General features: G+C 44.1%; 1 protein-coding gene across 1 annotated transcript in view; it reads left to right on the forward strand.

The window, feature by feature from the left end:
- Window positions 1–20293, forward strand: part of TMEM131 (transmembrane protein 131) — a gene marked incomplete at its 5' end in the record, with an annotated part of 190748 nt that overhangs the window by 68813 nt on the left and 101642 nt on the right. The window contains 5 exon segments of the mRNA XM_078766170.1: window positions 4178–4234; window positions 6151–6212; window positions 6323–6431; window positions 16031–16139; window positions 19925–20078. Of these exon segments, the coding sequence (XP_078622296.1) occupies window positions 4178–4234; window positions 6151–6212; window positions 6323–6431; window positions 16031–16139; window positions 19925–20078 (491 nt within the window).

The following is a 20293-nucleotide window of genomic DNA, read 5'->3' on the forward strand; positions in this document are numbered from 1 at the left end:
TGTTTACAGACAATGGGACTAGGGAATGGGGGATTGGGGATAGTTGGGGAGTATTGGGGAAATAGGGGAATATTTACAAGCGGATATGGATGGAGGCCAAATCCCATATCCGCAACAATATATATATATATATATATATATATATATATATATATATATATATATATATATATATATATATATATATATATATATATATATATATATATATATATATATATATATATATATATATATTGTTGCGGATATGAGGACTGTATTTTTTTATTGTGTGTATTATTATGATTGTTTATTCTGCGCCTCCTGCCTCCGGAGCTGTGTAAAGGTCAAAGGGCGTCCCATAATTAGTCCATAGAGCACCCACACCACAGCCAATCATAGAATACCCCTGTTCGATAGTTATATCTTATTATGTGTTTTAGGGTAAGGCTGTGTCTCCCATTAATTGAAATACTCCATTGCACCAGTGAAAGAGATAGATTCCCTTCATTCCCACTCCCAAAACTTCCATTCCCCCTTTTCGTCAATTGCCATTCGCATTGCCAACCAACAATTGCCGCCATTGGCCACGAGGCAGGGTTGGGGAAGAAAGGCGGGTCCCCACCTCGTCATAGAGGGGAGGAGTGAGCCCCACTCAACCAACCACGAACAAGGGGTTGGACTTGGAGAGGGTGTGGAGAGAAACATCGAGGAGGTTCGCGAAGGTTGAGGGGCGGGGCCTATATAACCCGCAGCTAGGGCGTTTCCCGAGGAGATGAGCTTTTACAGAGAGACGAGAGGGAGTCCAAGCGGTTGAGTCCAAGAGAGGCGCTTTGAGTTGAGTCCAGGAGAAGTCCAGAGTTGAGCTGCAGCTCGAGCCACCGAAACAGCACTTACTGCAGCTCGAGCCACCGAAACAGCATTTACTGCGGCTCGAGCCACCGAAACTGCATTTACTGCAGCTGGAGCCACCGAAACTGCAGCCACAGCAGCGTGAGGCCTGGACGGCAGTTTGGAGCAGGGCCGCGAAGGCGCGGCGGCTGCCCAACGAGTCGATCGGCTGCAGGACCAGTTGGACCTCCCTATCCCGCCAGCCATCCATCTCCCGCCAGTCCTATCATCATTCCCCGCGTGAGTCTGTCCTTGTTTGTTCTGTCCCTGGGTTAATTAAGACTGTAGGTAAGCTAGCGTTGCACTGTGTATCTAATATCTGCTGTAAATAAACGTGACTGCTTTCTTCCTGCTTATATGTGTAAATAATAAATCCAATTACTCTTCTGTACGTCTTCTTCCTCTTTGTATTCGGTCGCTTTAGAGTTTTCCATATTGAGCAGCGGTGCGATACGCGGTGCGATACGGCCAACGTTTGGGTGGAATCGGGTTCTAGTCGGGGAATAACTGTTCGGTCGCGGTAATACCACCGCTCGGTAAAATAACATCCTTTAACCGCGCCCGTAACAATATATATATATATATATATATATATATATATATATATATATATACAGTGGAACCTCGACTTACGAGTGCCCCAACTTACGAGTTTTTCGAGATACGAGCCGTCACTCTGGCAGTTTATTGCTTTGAGATGCGAGCCGAGATCCGAGTTACGAGCTTTCGCCACCGGTCACGTGGTTATCTTGCCGTGCACGTACAGTATCTCTGTCGTAGTATAGCGCTGCATTTTAGATTTCGCATTTCGGTTATTTTGAGTTTACGCCGCCAGGTGGGCTCCGGTCACGTGGTTATCTTGCCGTGCACGTACAGTATCTCTGTCGTATAGCGCTAATGATATATAACGCCGCCGATAATGATATGATAATTTATGATAATCTATGCAGCACGACGTGGTCCTCACGTCACACAAGGCGCCTTTGCCGGCGCAAAACGGCTCTCTCAGGGTCAAACTCGGTATCGTTTTGAGCGCACGGTTCAGACCTTCAAGAAAAAGTTTATTTTGTAAAAATCGAGCCACGCGTTCAAAAGATATGACCGGTTTTGTTCGCCGGCACGTCGGCGCTCGAATCGAATCGAGTTAAAACGAACACTGCCGTTGTCGGGTCCGTCTGAGACAACCACCGGGCCTAGAACGCTGGGACCGGTCTCGTTGGATAGGCCTGGATCAGATCTCGAAACGCTGGAAGCTGCACCTCTCTGTGATAATCTTGTGGACCATGACAAGAGATCGTGCGACACGTGGTTATCATGCCGTGCAAGTACAGTATCTCTGCCGTCAACTTGTTCAGAGTGCCGGCGATAGCTCGCCTTCTCTTTGTGGAAAACACGGTGAGATCCTTAACATCCAACAACTAATGGGACGCAAACGGGGCGCCCAGTTTAGCGGTACACCCATTGATGAATCACCCTGCCTGTGATTCACCCATGACAGGTTATAGCTGGGTCGGGATTCAAACCCAGGCTGGACAGTTTAGACTTTAGAGTCAAGTGTGCGTACCTCCAGTCCAGGCCATCCTGCCAACTTGTATGCTGCATACAGGTGAAATATAAAGCGCGAGATATTTTTATATATACTGTATATTTAAAAAAAAATTGGTGTGGTTTTTGGCGGGCTGGAACGGATTAATAGCATTTCAATGCATTTCAATGGGGAAATTTGATTTGAGATACGAGCAATTTGACTTACGAGCTCGGTCACGGAACGGATTAAACTCGTAAGTCAAGGTTCCACTGTATATATATATATATATATATATATATATATTATAGAGTCTCACAGTTGACACTGCATGTCAGAGCAGAAACTTTACTATGAAATCCAAGGAACTGTCTGAAGAACTTGAGATAAAATTGGGAGGAGGCATAGATCTGAGAAAGGGTATAAACCAATTTCTAGAGGGTTGAATGTTCCCAAGAGCACAGTGAATTCCATCATTAAGAAATGGAAAGAATACGGAACTACCCAGACTCTTCTTGCAGATGGACGTCCGACCAAACTGAGCGGCTGGGCAAGAAGGACCTTGATCAGGGAGGTGACCAAGAACTCACTGACCACTCTGACAGAACATGAGAAAATATTCTGTGATCTGATGAGGTGATAATTGAACTCTGAATGCAAAGCGCTACGTCTGGCAGAAACTGAGCACAGCTCATCACCCATCTAACAACATACCTACCGTGAAGCATGGTGGTGGCAGCATCATGCTATTGGGATGGCTTTCAGTGGCAGGGACTGGGGAATTTGTAAGGCTAGAGGGAACAATGAATGGAGCCAAATCCAGGAAAATCCTTAGAGGAGAACCTGTTTGAGAGTGCAAAAGACCATGGACTGCACCGAAGATTTACGTTCCAACAGGACAATTACCCCAAGCATACAGTCAAAGCAACACTTAAGTGGCTTGAAGATTACTGTTCGCTGATGTTCTCCATCCATTTTGACTGGGATTGAGCAAATCTCAAGGAAGAATGGGAGAAACTCCCCAAATCCAAATGTGCAAAGCTGATGCCGACTACCCAAGAAGACTCTAAAGCTGTAATCACTGCCAAAGGCGCTTCAACTAAGTATTGACTCGGTGGGCTGAATACTTATGTAAATTACATATTTCTGTATTTTATTTTCAATTAATTCATAAAAATCTCTAAAAACGTGTTTTCACTTTGTCATTATCAGGTATTATGTGTAGATCAGTGACAAAAATGCAAATTCAATCCATTTTAAATTCAGGCTGTAACACAACAAAATGTGAAAAAAGTCATGGGATGTGAATACTTTCTGAAGGCACTGTAGACAAATGCATGCGACAACAACAGACTTGACTTCAGATAAGTCGCCACTGAGCCTGTTAGGGGTGGGACGGGGAAGTGGCGTCACTTGGACCATTGAAGGAGTAATTTTTTCCTCCCCGTGGATGCTAACCCACGGGTTTATCTATGCTCTATCCCTTCAATGCTGACCTTCAAAGACTGAGCAAACACTGTTTTTTGTCTTTGGTAAGACTCGGCCAGGATCGGCAAAGTCTGAATCAAACAGCCGTCCTGCCAGACTCTGAGCAGACCCTGCTTGTTTCAAAATCGGTAGAGTAGTAATTGATACAATTTTGTTAGTTGTGCCTTTATTTCTTCTGAATAATCCCAGCCACTTTCACCTATTGGTGTGTGTGCGCGCGTGGTTTTTTATTTTATTTTATTTTTCCTTTTACGTTTACTTTCCTTACCATGTGTTTCGCTCATTGTTTTCCAGCGCCAGGAATCTATTCTTCAACAGAAATGTTGGATTTTGGCACATTGAGGTCACAAGGTATGCGTCGGTAGTAATCTGTCTTCTTTATTCTAGAACACCCAATATGCATTGTGCCTTTAGCATTTAATTTTCCATGTTTAATATTTAGAGATACAATTATATACACATAATGTTTTAAAAGTCCAACTGCAACTTTAAGCTTTAATAACTTGGAATACACACGTGATTGAAGCAAAGTATAAACGGCACATTAAAGCATTTTTACCCTCGCCAGAGGAGAGGGTATTGCATTTGAGTCCGTTTGTCTGTCTGTCTGTCTCTGTCTGTTTGTCTGTCCGCACAGAATAAATATGATTTTCCCTGCAACCGTTGGTCCAATTGACAGGAAATTTTCACCATAGGTACAACTCCACCTGTAGAATTTTTTAATGATAATTATGACGTCATAGGTCACGTGGTTTGGCCGCCATCTTGGAAAACCGAAAAACTTTGTACCTCTATATCTCCGAAAGTGCTGAACAGAAAAAATTGAGATGTGGCTCATTGTAAAGAACTCCCCATGGGGAATAAAATATGTTAATGATGTCATAGGTGCCTCCATTATGATGTCATAATTCGACAAGTACAAAACTTCATCCGATCAAGATGAAATTTATTGAGCATGATCGAGGAATAAATTAGTTTAGAAAAAATAATGATGTCATCGTTCACGTGTTTCGGCCGCCATATTTGATTTAACACAAAAGCCTTAAAAACAACTGAAAATACATCCTGGCGAAGGTTTGCAATCTCTGCTCTTTTTCTTGTTCATAACTGTTTTTACTCGATTATAGTACAAATTTGTAGGCTTCAACATAACCACCATCTTTCGTAATGCATCGTTCAGTCCGATTCTCCAACTCGTTATAAGCATTCTCCAGTTGCTGCTGAGCGGTTTCATGATTTGCATTTGTATAAACTTGGAGCAAGGATTGGTTTGTAAGGAACATGGTTTTGATGAGTAAACAATTTTAATAAAGCCCAATTAAAAGGTAGTTCAATGGGGGACCAGTCAGGTTTCACAAGACTGGTCCATTGTGTCTTGTTATCCTCGACAAATATGTATTTTGTTTAATTTGAGTTGCGTTATATGGAGGATCAGTTGAGGATGTAACTATTTTGCATGTAATTTGTACAAATCAAAATCAAAAGTGCTTAGAAAACTTGCCGAGCTTTGTGAAAACTTTCCTGTTTTCTCTTCCTCAGTTGTGGTGGTGATGTTGGTGGTTGCTTTTGTTTTGTATGACATTCACAAGGAGTGGGATCTCATTCCTTCTCAGGACTTTTGCCAGCAGCAAAAGAGACCAAATGTCCCACAAGGAGTTTAGATGTGATTAAAAATGGATTCCCTTACTGTCAAGCCTTCTGTAGCTGTGATTCGGAGTGTCAATTTAACAATACTGTCAGGTCTCGCTGTTCGCGGGTCTCGCTGTTCGCGGGTCTTGCTGTTTGCGTGTCCCGCTGTTCGCGGGTGATAAAAATGTGACCTGTTTCTCTATTTGCGGAAAAGTGTCCCGCAAATTTGCGGGCTTTTTTTTTTCCTATGTGCAGCCGTGTTCTGCGAATTAGCGTTTTTTTGTTTTTTTTTTGCCCCCCATGTGCCGCTAATTCGCGGTTTTTCATGAGCGAAAAAAAATTCACAAGTGGTTGGCTTCACATATGGTATTTATAAAACCTTCGCAGATTTATCGTTGACATTCACGGGATTTGCCTCGCTATTCGCGGTTTGGTCCTCCATTCGCGGATTTTCGTGACGGGAACCTATCCCCCTTTTTCCCAATGAAACAATGCCCCGCTATTCGTGGATTTTCCAGGAACGTATCGCCCGCGAATAGCGGGGTCCGAGGTTACATTGGTTTAAAGAGACATTTAATCCATCATGCCTGTTTTTTGTTTTTTTAAAATTTATATATACATATATTTTTGTTTTACAGATCCTCCCAAAACCTTAAATTTGTATTTATTGAATTCTGGAGCAAAAGATGTGCTCATTACGGTAAGATGCGCTTGTTGGTTTGTTACGGTGAAGACATTGTTGATTGAATCGATCATACGCCTTTATTTGTTCTCTCGTGCTTTCTCATAGCATTTTGCATTTGTTTTCAGAATATCAAGATTTCCCCAGCAAACACAGCCATATCTATCGATTTTAAACCTTTGACACTCAAAGCGTTTGAAAAAAAGTATACGAAAGTGGCGAGCATTATCTATGACCGTGAGTGTTTTGGCAATACTTTTTATTTTGGATTTAATATACCGTAATCATTCGTGTATAATCCGCTATCGTGTATTAATATACAGGGCACATGTCACATAAAATTCTCAGGAAAATACCAGACTATATGTATAACCCACACCCCAATAATGAAAGAAAAAAAAATGAACTCTAGCTCATGAGTGGAAATGTAGTCAACTCAAAAGCAGTGTTTTGCCTTTCTATGGAGATAGCCATTTTGGATGGTGTTTAATTCAGCATAACGGGGGACTTCAAACTTGTGCTGTATTTGGTCAGTTATTTGATTGTATGAAATACAATTATGATTAACGGCATGGCATGTTGAATGTACCGAACACCACTTACTGGAGGATGTGTGGCATCTATCAGATTAGCATAGTAAAAGCTCGTTATTAACTCTGTTTTTAGCGAGTCATTAGCTTACGGTAATTCTCAAGCAGATGATTGTTTTGCAATGCACGTGTCACTCCCCAAGCTTATTTTATGCCATGGCGGTATACATTTTATGAAGTTTAGAAAAAGGCTTTAAAAACAAATTAAGGGATTATAACCAAACAATTTTAATTCTTCTATTGAAATAATTGTTATTCAGAACAAAAAAAAAACTTTTTATGTTGTATATGATATCCCACAATGCACTGCATTTTTAAGATGGCTTCACCCAGTAATGAAGGTCGATCTCGTCAGTGTGAGAAATCTGGAGTAATGGAGCTTTAACTGTAGTTCACGTGGATAATACTGTTCCAATCTTGGACCAGTGTCCCAATCCTAATCCTGAGGAATCATTGTTGCGGTAGACCGCCGGGTGGGCTTGTGGTCAAATTCTCCACCAGCACAGATCATCCAAAGAGACCATACGCCATCCACCAGGAAAGCCAAATTGATCTTTACTACAGTTTTCGGCATACAGATAGCTCTAACGAGAATGAGGCGCCCTGCCTGGATCGCCCGTCGAAACAGGATGGAAGGTAGTTTTATAAAGCATCCTGTGAGATAATGACACCAATTTCCCACGAACGTGCTTTTTACCGACAACAACAACAACAACAACAACAACAACAGGCATTTTAAGGCCATTTTCCCTGCTAGAGCAGGGGTAAGCCTTGTGGGCCCCGTGACAATCTTCTACATTTTGCCCTATTTTCTGCATCTCCCCTCGTTTAACACCCTTGCCCGCATTTCTTCTTCCATCACCTTCAGCCAAGTCTTTCTCGGTCTTCCCCGTCCTCTACTTCCTTCCACATTCATTTCCATCACTCTTCTCAACCAGTCACTTTCATCCTTCCTCAACACATGACCAAACCATCTCAACGTGTTTCTCTTCACAGCATACATCACAGGCTCTATTCCCATCGTCTTTCGCAATTCATCATTTGTCTTCCTCTCTCTCAACGATACTCCACACATCCACCAAAGCATTCGCATTTCCACCCTTTCCAGCCTTCGTTGCTGCTCTACGTTCATTACCCATGTCTCGCTCCCATAAATCATAACACTTCTCACACATGCAGCATACACCTTTCCCTTCAGGTTCACCGACACTGCCCTCCTCGTCAGCACGCCACTCAGTTCCCGAAACTTCTTCCATGCACATCTCACTCGAGCAACTGTTGCCGAGTCTGATCCACCTTCTCCATTCAAGATGTCTCCGAGGTAGCAAAATGTTTTCGCACCTTCCAGCTTCACGCCATCTCCAAGATCAACATTTCCTCCATCTGCAGCTCCCTCTGTGCACACCTTACACTTGAATGTAGCTGACACACTGGTTGATGACCCTCTCAGAGCACTACATTTTTGATGAACCCACTCTGCGCACATTGTACATTGAATGGAGTTCACTCCGACACCCTTCCTGCACACAGCACACGGCCACTTCCCAGTTCTTTCCACCTCACCACATGCTTTACCACTTGCCATTACCTTCGTCTTTTCGATATTCACCTTTAGACCTTTTGCCTCCATACATTCCTTCCACTTATTCATCTTCTCCTTCAGTCCATCCATACTTTCCGCAATCAACACCAGATCATCTGGAAACAACAACTCCCATGGTAAACCCTCCTTTACATTCCAAGCCAGCACCTCCATCACAGCTACAAATAGTAGTGGACTTCGTACTGACCCCTGATGCACTCCCACCTTCACCTCAAATTCACCACTGTTCCCGTCCTTCGTCCTTGCAGCTGTGCACGCTCTTTTGTACATTGCCATCACTCCTCTGATCAATCATTCCTCCACTCCTAACTTCCTCAATGCCCATGTCAATACTTCGCGTGGAACCCTATCGAATGCTTTCTCCAGATCAACAAACCTAAGAAACAACTTCTTCATCTTCTCCTTCTCCTTCAGTGTCTTTCACTGAGGAGAGGCTTCCGTCTGGCCACTCTGCCATAAAGCCCAGATCGGTGGAGTGTTGCAGTCATGGTTGTCCTTCTGGAAGTTTTTCCCATCTCCACACAGGATCTCTGGAGCTCAGCCAGAGTGACCATCGGGTTCTTGGTCACCTCTCTTACCAAGGCTCTTCTCCCCCAATTGCTCAGTTTGGCCGGGCGGCCAACTCTAGGAAGAGTCCTGGCTGTTTCAAACTTCTTCCATTTAAGAATTACTAGGGCATTGCCCGTACTATATCTATATCTAAAATTATATCCCCCCCCTCTATTTACATGAAATGGTTTGGTCCAAAGCGAACGGCTTGCGAGTACGGTGACAATCCCCCCCCTCTATTTACATGCAATGGTTTGGTCCAAAGCGAACGGCTTCCGGAGTTTGGTAAAGAAATCGCCATCGCGTGCACAAACGCGCAGGAAAGCGAATGAATCGCAAATTCGGTTTTATTAGTTTTAAAACGTAGTTTAACGCCAACATAGTTTGCAAACGTGAAATAAATGAATACGCTCTCAAATGTGCCATCCGAGGCAGAGTGTGTCCGCCACGTTCGGCACACGCGATCGTTCGCTGCTCTCTGATTGGTTGAATCGTTTTTTGGACATAGCTCGGTAAGTAATTGTCCGATTAATATGAAACCTTGAAAAGGCACATCCTCGGGTCCCCAGCAATATACCTGGCAAGTTAAAAGTATATCGGACCCGTGGTTGTCGAGAAACAGCGGTCACAGACAAACAGACGTACAAACGTACAAACGTACAGACAGAGATTACTGGAATTATAGATAGATGGAGGCCACTGTGCTCTTGGGGACGTTCAATGCAGTGGAATTTTTTTTTTGTCGGCTTCCCCAGATCTGTACCTCGACACAATCCTGTCTGAGCTCTGCAGGCAGTTCCTTTGACCTCATGGCTTGGTTTTTGCGCTGATATGCATTGTCAGCTGTGAGACCTTATATAGACAGGTGTGTGCCTTTCCAAATCATGTCCAATCAATTGAATTTACCACAGGTGAACTCTAATCAAGGTGTAGAAACATCTCAAAGATTATCAAGAGAAATGGAAGGCACCTGAGCTAAATTTGAAGTGTCATAGCAAAGGGTCTGAATACTTATGTAAATGTGATTTCAGTTTTTTGTTTTTAATAAATTTGCAAAACTTTCCAAAATCCTGTTTTCTCTTTGTCATTATGTCATTATGTCAACAAACCTAAGAAACAACTTCTTCATCTTCTCCTTCTCCTTCAGTGTCTTTCACTGAGGAGAGGCTTCCGTCTGGCCACTCTGCCATAAAGCCCAGATCGGTGGAGTGTTGCAGTCATGGTTGTCCTTCTGGAAGTTTTTCCCATCTCCACACAGGATCTCTGGAGCTCAGCCAGAGTGACCATCGGGTTCTTGGTCATAGATTGATGAGGTGTAGATTGAGTGTAGATTGATGAGGGAAAAAATGAATTTAAACGATTTCAGCAAAAGGCTGCAACAAAACAAAATGTGAAATAAGTGAAGGGGTCTGAATACTTTCTGAATGCACTGTATCTCTTCCATCTTCCTTCAATTCCATCTGGGTCCACAACGATTTGTCCCACTTCATCCTTCAAGCAACTCACCCCCATCACATCACACCTCTCTTTTGCTATCTGTTTTGCTATCCTGAATACCGCTCACTGACCCTCTTCCGAATCCAAGCGTTCTCCGAACATTTTCCTACATGCCTCCTGCGCCTTTGCTTCCTCTTTCTTTGCAGCCTCTTTGGCTGCCTTGTAACTTTCGTGCTCTGCCTTTTCTGCCCCCGTACCCCTCAGTCAGGTTCACTATGTCAATAAATTATATTTCGTTCAAAATCATGGTAGATTAGCAAACCTATACATTTTTGGAAAGGTTATAGCATAAGGAAACTAAAAATCAATGTTTACATTTGGAGAGATACCTGTATGGCGGCCATTTTGGATTTTCAAAATGGCCACTGTAAGATACATATTTTGTTCTATTTCTGCCTCTAATTACCCTAAAAACTTTTAAAAATATACTAAACCTATATTTTCAGGGACAAGGAATCCAATGAAAGTATCAAATTAGTGCTATGTGGAATGGTAAGACATGAATCAAAGGTTTTGAATTGCAAAATTCTGTCTTTATATTCGTGATAAGTTGCATAATCAAATACATGTTATCATTTTGTACAGGCAGTTAATAACATCAAAAATGTGTCACAATAATTCATATCACGAAACATACACAGGCAGTCAGCAAAATCATATATACACATGCAGTCAGTATAACTTCACATCTACACAGGCAGTCAATGACAAAATATACACAGGCAGTCAATGGCATCAAACATACACGATTACAGAATATGCTATTTAGTCTAGTAGGAAGACTAGGTCCCCCTGCACCCCCCGGAGATATACTTCTAATCAGTGTTTCTAGATTGGAAAAAATGTGTAGAAAATGACTAGCTATGGCCCCAAGCTGAAAAAATGTCCCACATACCATTTTTATGCAAATTACTGCTGCAAATTTTATGCAAAATTATGCAAATTTTATGCAAATTTTTGATGAGGAGTAGAGTTGAGGGGTCTTTGAGGGCTTCATCGAGGTGCTCTCGGTTGCAAGACTGGGTCATTCTGAGAAGCACAGCAGGGTCAGAGATCATGATGTTCTCCTCCTCAGTGAATCTCTCCATCAACAGCCTCTCCATTGCCTCACACACTGTTTTGAGGCAAAAGAGGGACTTTGCGTAGGCCTTTCCACTGAGAACACCTTTGAGAGATCCACTTGTTACTAGTTGTGCCTCAAAGAGAATCTCTGCATATCCAGAACCACGCATCTTGTGTCCAGTGAGCATCCCGATGTAGTTCATGGATGTGTGGAAGGGTCCAATCGTTACTACATGACTAGCAAATTCATTTGGCCAGCGCCAGATGATGGGAAGGGCTTTCATGCAGACACCCAGATCAAATGTATTCAGGACCCATCTCTGACCCACCTCAGCAGTTGCTGCCTCGGAACGCTTCAGTAGCTCACGAACAACTGCGTTGTCTGTGATCGGTCTGTGCCTGGTGCCTGCATGGCATGGCAATGGCCTGCAGCCTGTGCCTGGGCTAGGGGGTTTCACCTCTGCAACTGGTTCTCCCCCACCCAGCAAATCAACAGTCGACTACTGCACGCCTATCCACCAACCGATCACAGACAACGCAGTTGTTCGTGAGCTACTGAAGCGTTCCGAGGCAGCAACTGCTGAGGTGGGTCAGAGATGGGTCCTGAATACATTTGATCTGGGTGTCTGCATGAAAGCCCTTCCCATCATCTGGCGCTGGCCAAATGAATTTGCTAGTCATGTAGTAACGATTGGACCCTTCCACACATCCATGAACTACATCGGGATGCTCACTGGACACAAGATGCGTGGTTCTGGATATGCAGAGATTCTCTTTGAGGCACAACTAGTAACAAGTGGATCTCTCAAAGGTGTTCTCAGTGGAAAGGCCTACGCAAAGTCCCTCTTTTGCCTCAAAACAGTGTGTGAGGCAATGGAGAGGCTGTTGATGGAGAGATTCACTGAGGAGGAGAACATCATGATCTCTGACCCTGCTGTGCTTCTCAGAATGACCCAGTCTTGCAACCGAGAGCACCTCGATGAAGCCCTCAAAGACCCCTCAACTCTACTCCTCATCAAAAATTTGCATAAAATTTGCATAATTTTGCATAAAATTTGCAGCAGTAATTTGCATAAAAATGGTATGTGGGACATTTTTTCAGCTTGGGGCCATAGCTAGTCATTTTCTACACATTTTTTCCAATCTAGAAACACTGATTAGAAGTATATCTCCGGGGGGTGCAGGGGGACCTAGTCTTCCTACTAGACTAATTTAGAGTTCGTCATCACTGTCCTGTGTGTCGTATCCGACAATATAGTCCGCATCGTTTTCACAGTCCGTTCCACACAAGCAAAGGTCTGTCAAATTGATTGGCAAATCGAATTGGTTGAATGGTCGATCGAATCGAATTCGATGAATCGAATCGAATCGATCGAATTGGTCGAATGGTCGAATGGTCGATCGAAGCGATTGGTCGAATGGTCAATTGGTCGAATGGAATTGGTCGATTGGTCGAATTGGTCGAATCGAATTGGTCGGAATTGGCAAATGTAAACATTGATTTTCAGATTTTCCATGTAATAACGTTTCCAAAAATGTATAGGTTTGCTAATCTACCATGATTTTGAACGAAAAAACATAGTGAACCTGACTACCTCGCCTTCTGCCACTCGTTGAACTTCTTCCTTTTCTCGTCAATCCTCTTTCCAACTTCGTCATCCCACCACCATGTTTCCGCGTGCCTCGGTGGTCCTTTGGTCCATCCACATACCTCACCAACGGCTCCCAACAGACTATATTTCATTGACTTCCAACCCCTTTCAAGCGCAACCACATCATCCTCGACCATACTCAGCCTCTCTTTTAATGCCTCCCTCACCGTCGCCTCTTTCAACCTCCACACCTTCATTCTCGGTTGGTACTTCACCCGCCGAGCTCTCCTCGCACCTTTCACCCTTATGTCGCAGACAGCCTGCGACATAAGGGTGAAGCTAACTCCAAGGGCCTCTCACTCACTCACCGCAGGCAGGTTGGTGGTCTTTCCGTCTTCTACCGACTCCTCTCTGGCCTTGCCCCCCCAGCTCTCTCTGGGCTCTGTCCCGCAAATATTCCAACAGGTCGCACAAGATCTGCCTGCAACCCTCTTATGGTTAAACTGCCAAAATCAAGACTCTCTGCTCACCTTCACTCCTTCATTCCTCTTTTCTCCCGCCTCTGGAACAAACTCCCTCACTCTCTTCAATCCCACTCCACCCTCCAGGTCTTTAAAACAGCTGTTCACCACCATCTCTTATCTTCCCCCATCCAAAACCTTGATCTTTTCTACCCCTGCTAATTTTCACCCCAATTCCAATTTTTTGAAATACCAACTTCTGTCCTGGATGTCCTTGGTGTCCTTGTGTTTTATACTTCTCCCTCCCCGCTCCCCTTCCCACGCCTCCTCCCTCCAAGCCCTCTCCCTTCCACACATCTCCCTGCTCTCAAATGTTGTGTTTGTGTGCTTCCCCTTCTCTCCCCATCTTGTCTTCCGCTCCCTCTTTTTATATATTTTGTTTGTCTGGTTGATTTGTTTGTGAAGTAAATGTTAGCTCTTTCACGAGCCTCGATTCAGTATACAAAAACAAACAAAAAAAACCTAGTGGTGCTGTGAAACAGCCTCCTCCCCCCCCGGGATCACCTTTGTGTCCCGGAGGTGCCCCCTATCTCGCCTACGCACCATCAGATAGTCAACGGTTGTCGTCGACCCACCTGCCGTGTATGTAACAAGCTTATTATCCTCTTTCTGGAACTGAGTACTACAAATCAACAAACCAGCTACATCAGCAAAGTCCAAAATCCTTTCACCTTCTCTATTCCTCAAATCATATCCATAACCCCCATGAACTCCCTCAAAACCGTGTATACTCCTTCCCACATATCCATTTAGGTCTCCTCCTACCACAACAACCTTCCTCAGCTTTCACGTTTTCCATCAGCTTCTCTATTGCACACCAGAACTTGTCCTTCTCTTCATCGCTCCGACCGATCTGCGGAGCATATCCCGAGATGACGTTCACCAAGAGCTTTCCAATCATCATTTTCACCATCATCAATCTTTCACTCGCCCTTGTCACACTCACTACACTGTCTACAAACTCCTCAGAAAACAGGACACCAACACCATGCACGCCTTACGGGCACCCTTGCCACACAAGCTTGTATTTCTGTCCCTGCCTACCCTTCACCATTCCCACACCACTTCCCTTCCATCTCGTCTCCTGCACACAACATATGTCCACTCTTCTTCTGACCACTACTTCCACCACTTATCCTGATCTCCCTGTCATTGTCCCTACATTCCATGTCCCAAACCTCAGAAACCAATCTCCACGTGGGGCATCAGACGTTTCGTCGTCATAAATGGAGTGATTAACACCCTTGCTTCGATCGGGTTCCCCACCTTGATTTTTGACGAGAGGGGGTGAGGTCCCTCACGGCGTACTTCGGGCTGTACCTTGCCCATATGTAGTTGTAATTGGCATGGGTCCCTTTTTGAGGCAATGTTTTATGGCCGGATGCCCTTCCTGACACCAACCCTTTTAGTCGCCTCTTACAGGGATACGGTGTGCCTATTCTAAACCGGGGTGCACACCGCTACACACGTGCTTTTTACCTCTGCTGGGTGTAATCGACAAATGATGAACCGTGAACCAGCTGATGTACACGACTGTACTCTAACAATTTATTAGATACAGATCATGCAGTTATGATCCACCCCACGTCCATGATAACTTGTTTGGCTTGACTATTCACCATAGCCATTCACTTAACAAATACCAGACACCGGGGAATTCACAAACCCGGATGAAGAGCCTGGCAAAGTGTCTGGAGGCAGTGTTCTGGTCCCGGCGGGAGGTAACTGATTGATCCGCATGCCGATAGAGGAAAGGACTGGAGGAAAGGACGCAGCTTGTTCAGTCAGGTGCTACTCAGTAGCCCTCTTTTTCGGTTCGACATATTCATCAGCACCAAGGCAAAAACAAAACTCCTCTTCGGACTCCAGGGAGCAAATCAATCCGTGTCTGTGGGTGTTCTCCAGCTCTTTTTCATCAGCCAATCTTAAGTGCTGACAATATTAAGCTCTTTATCATCTGCTGATCTTAGATAATTTTTACTTGGTCATTTAAAAAATAAACCGATGCAGCAGGCGATCAGCTAACTCCAGTGCGTAACAGTTTTAACACCTCCTGTGATTATGCTAATTGCTGGCTTAGCAGCCTTAAGACCTCGTTTGACTTTAAAAGAAACATTTAACAAAAGGATAACGGAGGATGGAAGGATCACAATTAAAATCTGTCTGGATACACTTTATGATCGTTGTGGACAAATACCATACTCTTCTGCTGAACATTTAATAATGAAATAACTATACTACATTGCTCTCTTTAACCCATATCACATCCCGCAACATTACGCTCCCGAAATTTTGATTCGATATTTCTATGAAAAAAAAAGTGTGACTTGTACACAAGTGATTATGGTATTCCATTTTCTAAATATGTATGAGAGAAATGCTAGTTTGTTTATTTGCTCTTTTTATCTCATCATGCTTGTAGCCTCCAAAGCGAGAAGAATATTGCAGCACTCGGGAAAGATATTGGTAAAAGCAAAGGAGAAAAGTTACCCCAAGCTGGAGATAGCGTATCAGGTGGATCTTCTTGAAGGGTGAGCGTTTGAGATGCATTTCCTCAATGTTGTAACCATTTTTAACAATCCAGTTGCTTTGTTGCTTGTAGCTGGGCAGAGTTGCTCAATGAACTCAAAAGATAGAGGCAGTTGTCGTCACTGTGAGTGAGTGTGTCTGTCTGCATGCCACCGATATTTAATACAGATAGATCTATGTCTTCTTCAATACAGCTCATTGAATCTCCAATGTAATACAGTAATACCCCGGCCTACGTCATTAATTGGTTCCATAAGCCGTGACGTAACTCGGTTTTTGACGTAAACCGGGCGAAATGTCTTAAAAATGCCTTAAAATGAAGACAAACACCGTAATTCGTAAAACTAGAGTAAATAACTGGAGGAGGCTGCGGCTTCGCCCTGAATCTTTGCCGCTCCCCATCGGGAGTCCTCCGTTGTTTTCTATCGGTCGGGTCTTCTCCTCGAACGGGGTGACCGGCACGGACATGTCGACCGTGAGCTGGCTTGTGTGCCAAGTGGCTCCGTGGCCCGCTTCACCACGGCGTGCTTTACCCAACGTGTCCGAGCAGTTTCACCGGTGGTCGTGTCGTGTCGTCTGTGACGAACGAACGAGCTCAGGGTTCTGTGAACCCGGCCGCCCCGGGGATCGACGCTCGCCTCCGGGATGGAGGCGTGCCCAGTCTTTCCTCGAGCGGCCGAAGTTGCTCGCTTCTTTATTCTTGGACGATGCGATATACGCAGAAACGACAACGTACAGGCAGGCATTTGCAAATCCATGCACATGTGCACATGCACACGTCAATTGGTTCTTTACAAGGATATGCATCAACAACAACTTGCTACTCCCTGCACCACAGATGTCAATTTCCAAACAATTTACCTACTCCCTCTACCTAACTTTAAACTACCCTCCCCGGGTATTCGTGAAGGGGTCCATCCTCCCCCATCCACTCCTTCGTACCATGCACTCCACACCACTCAATCCACACTACTCACTCCACACACCATTTATTCCCACACACCAAGTATTCTCTCCATTTATCCACTTGCACCCCATGCAAGTCAATCACTCAACACCATTACACATGTCCTCAATACACCACTCATACACTTTCTCCGGTCATCCCAGACCATTGCCTCATTTCACCAAGTTCAACGATAACCAGATTCTCACACACACAACCTTTCTCGACCAATGCCTCATTTGCGCAAGTTCATCCACAAACAATTTCATTCAATTCCTCATTTGTGCTTAAAGCTCATCCTCATACTCACACACATGATACACCAAGATACACCAAGAGCGGCTTCAGCTTGAAGTCGCCGGTGCAATTACCCCCAAGCATTAGCGTTAGCCGCTCCTTCGCGACTTTGTAGCCTGGCATGGTCTTCTCCTCCTTCGAGATAAATGAGATGATGATGTAGGAGTGACGTAAAGTCGCACATAATGACGTTCGCTGACCTGAAATTTACTCTAGAAGAGTGGCGTAAAGTCGGATTTGCCGTAGGTCGAAATGGCGTAAAACGGGGTATGACTGTACATATACCCTGGTGACTGCAGTGAAAAGCTATTTTAATTTTAATTTTCAAATGATGAAATTTGAACAAAGTTGTTTGTTTAAATTCATTAATTAAAATGGGTGACAAATGCACAAATTCTGTGCAGCATCTGCACCCACAGTGTTTCAAGATGACATTCGCAACATTTATCTCAGGCCTTGAAGTGCACCTCAGACCACGGGCCCGACAAGTGTGCATGCTTGATAACATTGCGAACTGCTTGGTCGAGCCCATTGTCTGAGGTGCGCTACATGGCCTACATGTTTACTCGTGTACGTAGGTGCCTGGCAAAGTGTCTGGAGGGGACCAGACAGACACCTCGTGTACGTAGGTGCCTTTAGGTACAGTTTGATAAAGTTGTCACATTTGAGCGTATTAATTTTTAAATCTAATTAGGTGTAATTTGATTTTGTAATTTATCCACCGAGATTGAAAGAAAAGGTTCTGACGTCATGCGTAATTCCGGCCTACCTTTACTGTCTGGAGACGGTGGCAATGACAGAGAGACAACAAAGGCTGCACGTTTGTGAGAACAATTGGGTCAAGAGGGATGGCAGGGGTGAAGAGGGGGCATAGGAGAATGGATGAACTGAGGGAGGAGATTGGTTGATGTGCAGATGAGGTTGATGGGGAGATTGGTGAAATGCATGCTGAGATGGGCTGGACATTTGGTGCAGATGGGAGAAGAGAGAATGCCAAAGAGAGCAGATACATTGAGGGAACTATGTCGAAGGATAAGAGGTAGAGCGTGGTTGAGATGGGAGGATTGTGTGAAGAGGGATTTCCGTAAGGTGGGGGGTGGGAGGTGGTTGGAAACAGAGGGGAGTGGAGGAGGATTGTGGTCAAGGCAAGGCAGGATCCTGGTGCCATCGGACCACACCCCTTATAAAGGGAAGAGGAGGAGAAAACCAACAAATGCACACGTTGTCTATTGATTACGTCCAAGTTAGCTGTGTCTGTTCCTGAGGGTGTGTTTGTCTGTCTGCACCTCCATCAACTGTAATCTTGCATCGTCCATTCTAATGCATTTAAAATATTACGTTGCACACATGCAGTTTTGTGCAGCACTGATGTAGTTGTAAATTTTACCTTTTCAATATAATCCATGCACCCTGGAGAGGCTCTGCATTCAATGCTCAGTCATTTTGGTGTTTTGGCTGCTATCCTAGAATGAGATTTACAGGATTTATTCTGCCAGTTTGGTATGATCCTTCCAAAAGATGTTCTGTCTTGCATAACCGATTTGGCTCTGTTTGTGAGTCTCGTTTACATCAGGCAGTGGAACGAAGTGCCCCTTGGAATTTGAGCCCCCCTACAACGACATCAACTTCTGTCTGTCCTCAAGACTTTCGCCAATCAGATTGTGGCCAGCAAAGTGTCCGTGGCCTTTTGCGGACATCTTTGGTTTCTCTCCGAGCACCTCGTTGCCCTAGCCTTTTTTGACGACAGAGTGAAAAGAAAGGATTATCCGGAACCTACAACGTTATCATTTACCCGGCCTGCCTCGACGTCTGGAGATCACAAATGAAGTGGAAGACCTGAAGTTGGAAGACCTTGTGATAAAAAGGACCAGTTTCTTCTTTGATGTCTTGATGGAAGGGGGAAAAGCGAAATCTCAATCTTTTCCAAAGAAACCCCCCAGGACAGTGGACTGACGATACCTTTTTTCAACGAACTTCGAGATCGGTCCTCTCAGATGAAAGTAGTAAATGACACGGCGGAACGGGGCATCAACCTGATCCAAAAATACAACGAGACACTGACGAAAGACAAAGAACAAACAGTTCCTTCTTCGACTGGTGGCAAATCACAAAAAAAAGCTCCACACTCCATCAGTTTTTCATAGTTTTTCTCTCATAGTTTTTCAAGCGAATGATTGTTTTATGCCACGTGGGACCTCTGATTTATGAGTGCAACATGGGGTGACCCCTAAATATTGTTTTTTGTGAAGAAAATTTGTGTGCTTTTCATTTACGTATGAAGGAATAAAAATAACCTTGTGGAAAAAGGAAATTTGTTCCTTTGGTTTTTTTTCGATTACCCTATTCGAGATTCTTCCCTAAATGAGGACGATGACTTCATTTCTTTGAGGAACTCCTATTCAAGTCTTTTTTTTTTTAATGCAAACATTTCACATTTGTTACTTGACTGAGTTAAAAGGAATTTATTTTTCCTGAGAATGTTCTTGCTGCGGAATCTTTATTTGTGGATCTGCTGAAAGTGTAATACCTGAACCTGGTATGCAGGTATCTTGGTTATGACCAGGCAGCTACATTGTTCCAAACTTACGATGGTCAGATTCAACCACAGACACAACCTGTTTCGCTTACCAACACCTTCAACGTCACCATTGTGTTACATGATGTGACACTACCTGAAGAGGTGCAACACCTTTTCCAGGTTTGTTCAACGAAAAACGCTAAAACATTCTACCAAGAGATGTAACTGCAATTCCTCAGACTTCTCTCCAGCAAACCATCAGGTGGCATCTGCCCTCTGTGTAATTGTGTTAATATTATACAACGTCGCAACAACATGCTTTGAGTATGGTCGTTTTACCACCTGGTGAAAATAACTTGCCATTTGCTTGCATCATTGATTCTCCTTTGATGGGA

Source organism: Myxine glutinosa, chromosome 12 (assembly GCF_964187855.1).
Source record: "Myxine glutinosa chromosome 12, kmMyxGlut1.1, whole genome shotgun sequence".
Taxonomy (NCBI): Eukaryota; Metazoa; Chordata; class Myxini; order Myxiniformes; family Myxinidae; genus Myxine; species Myxine glutinosa.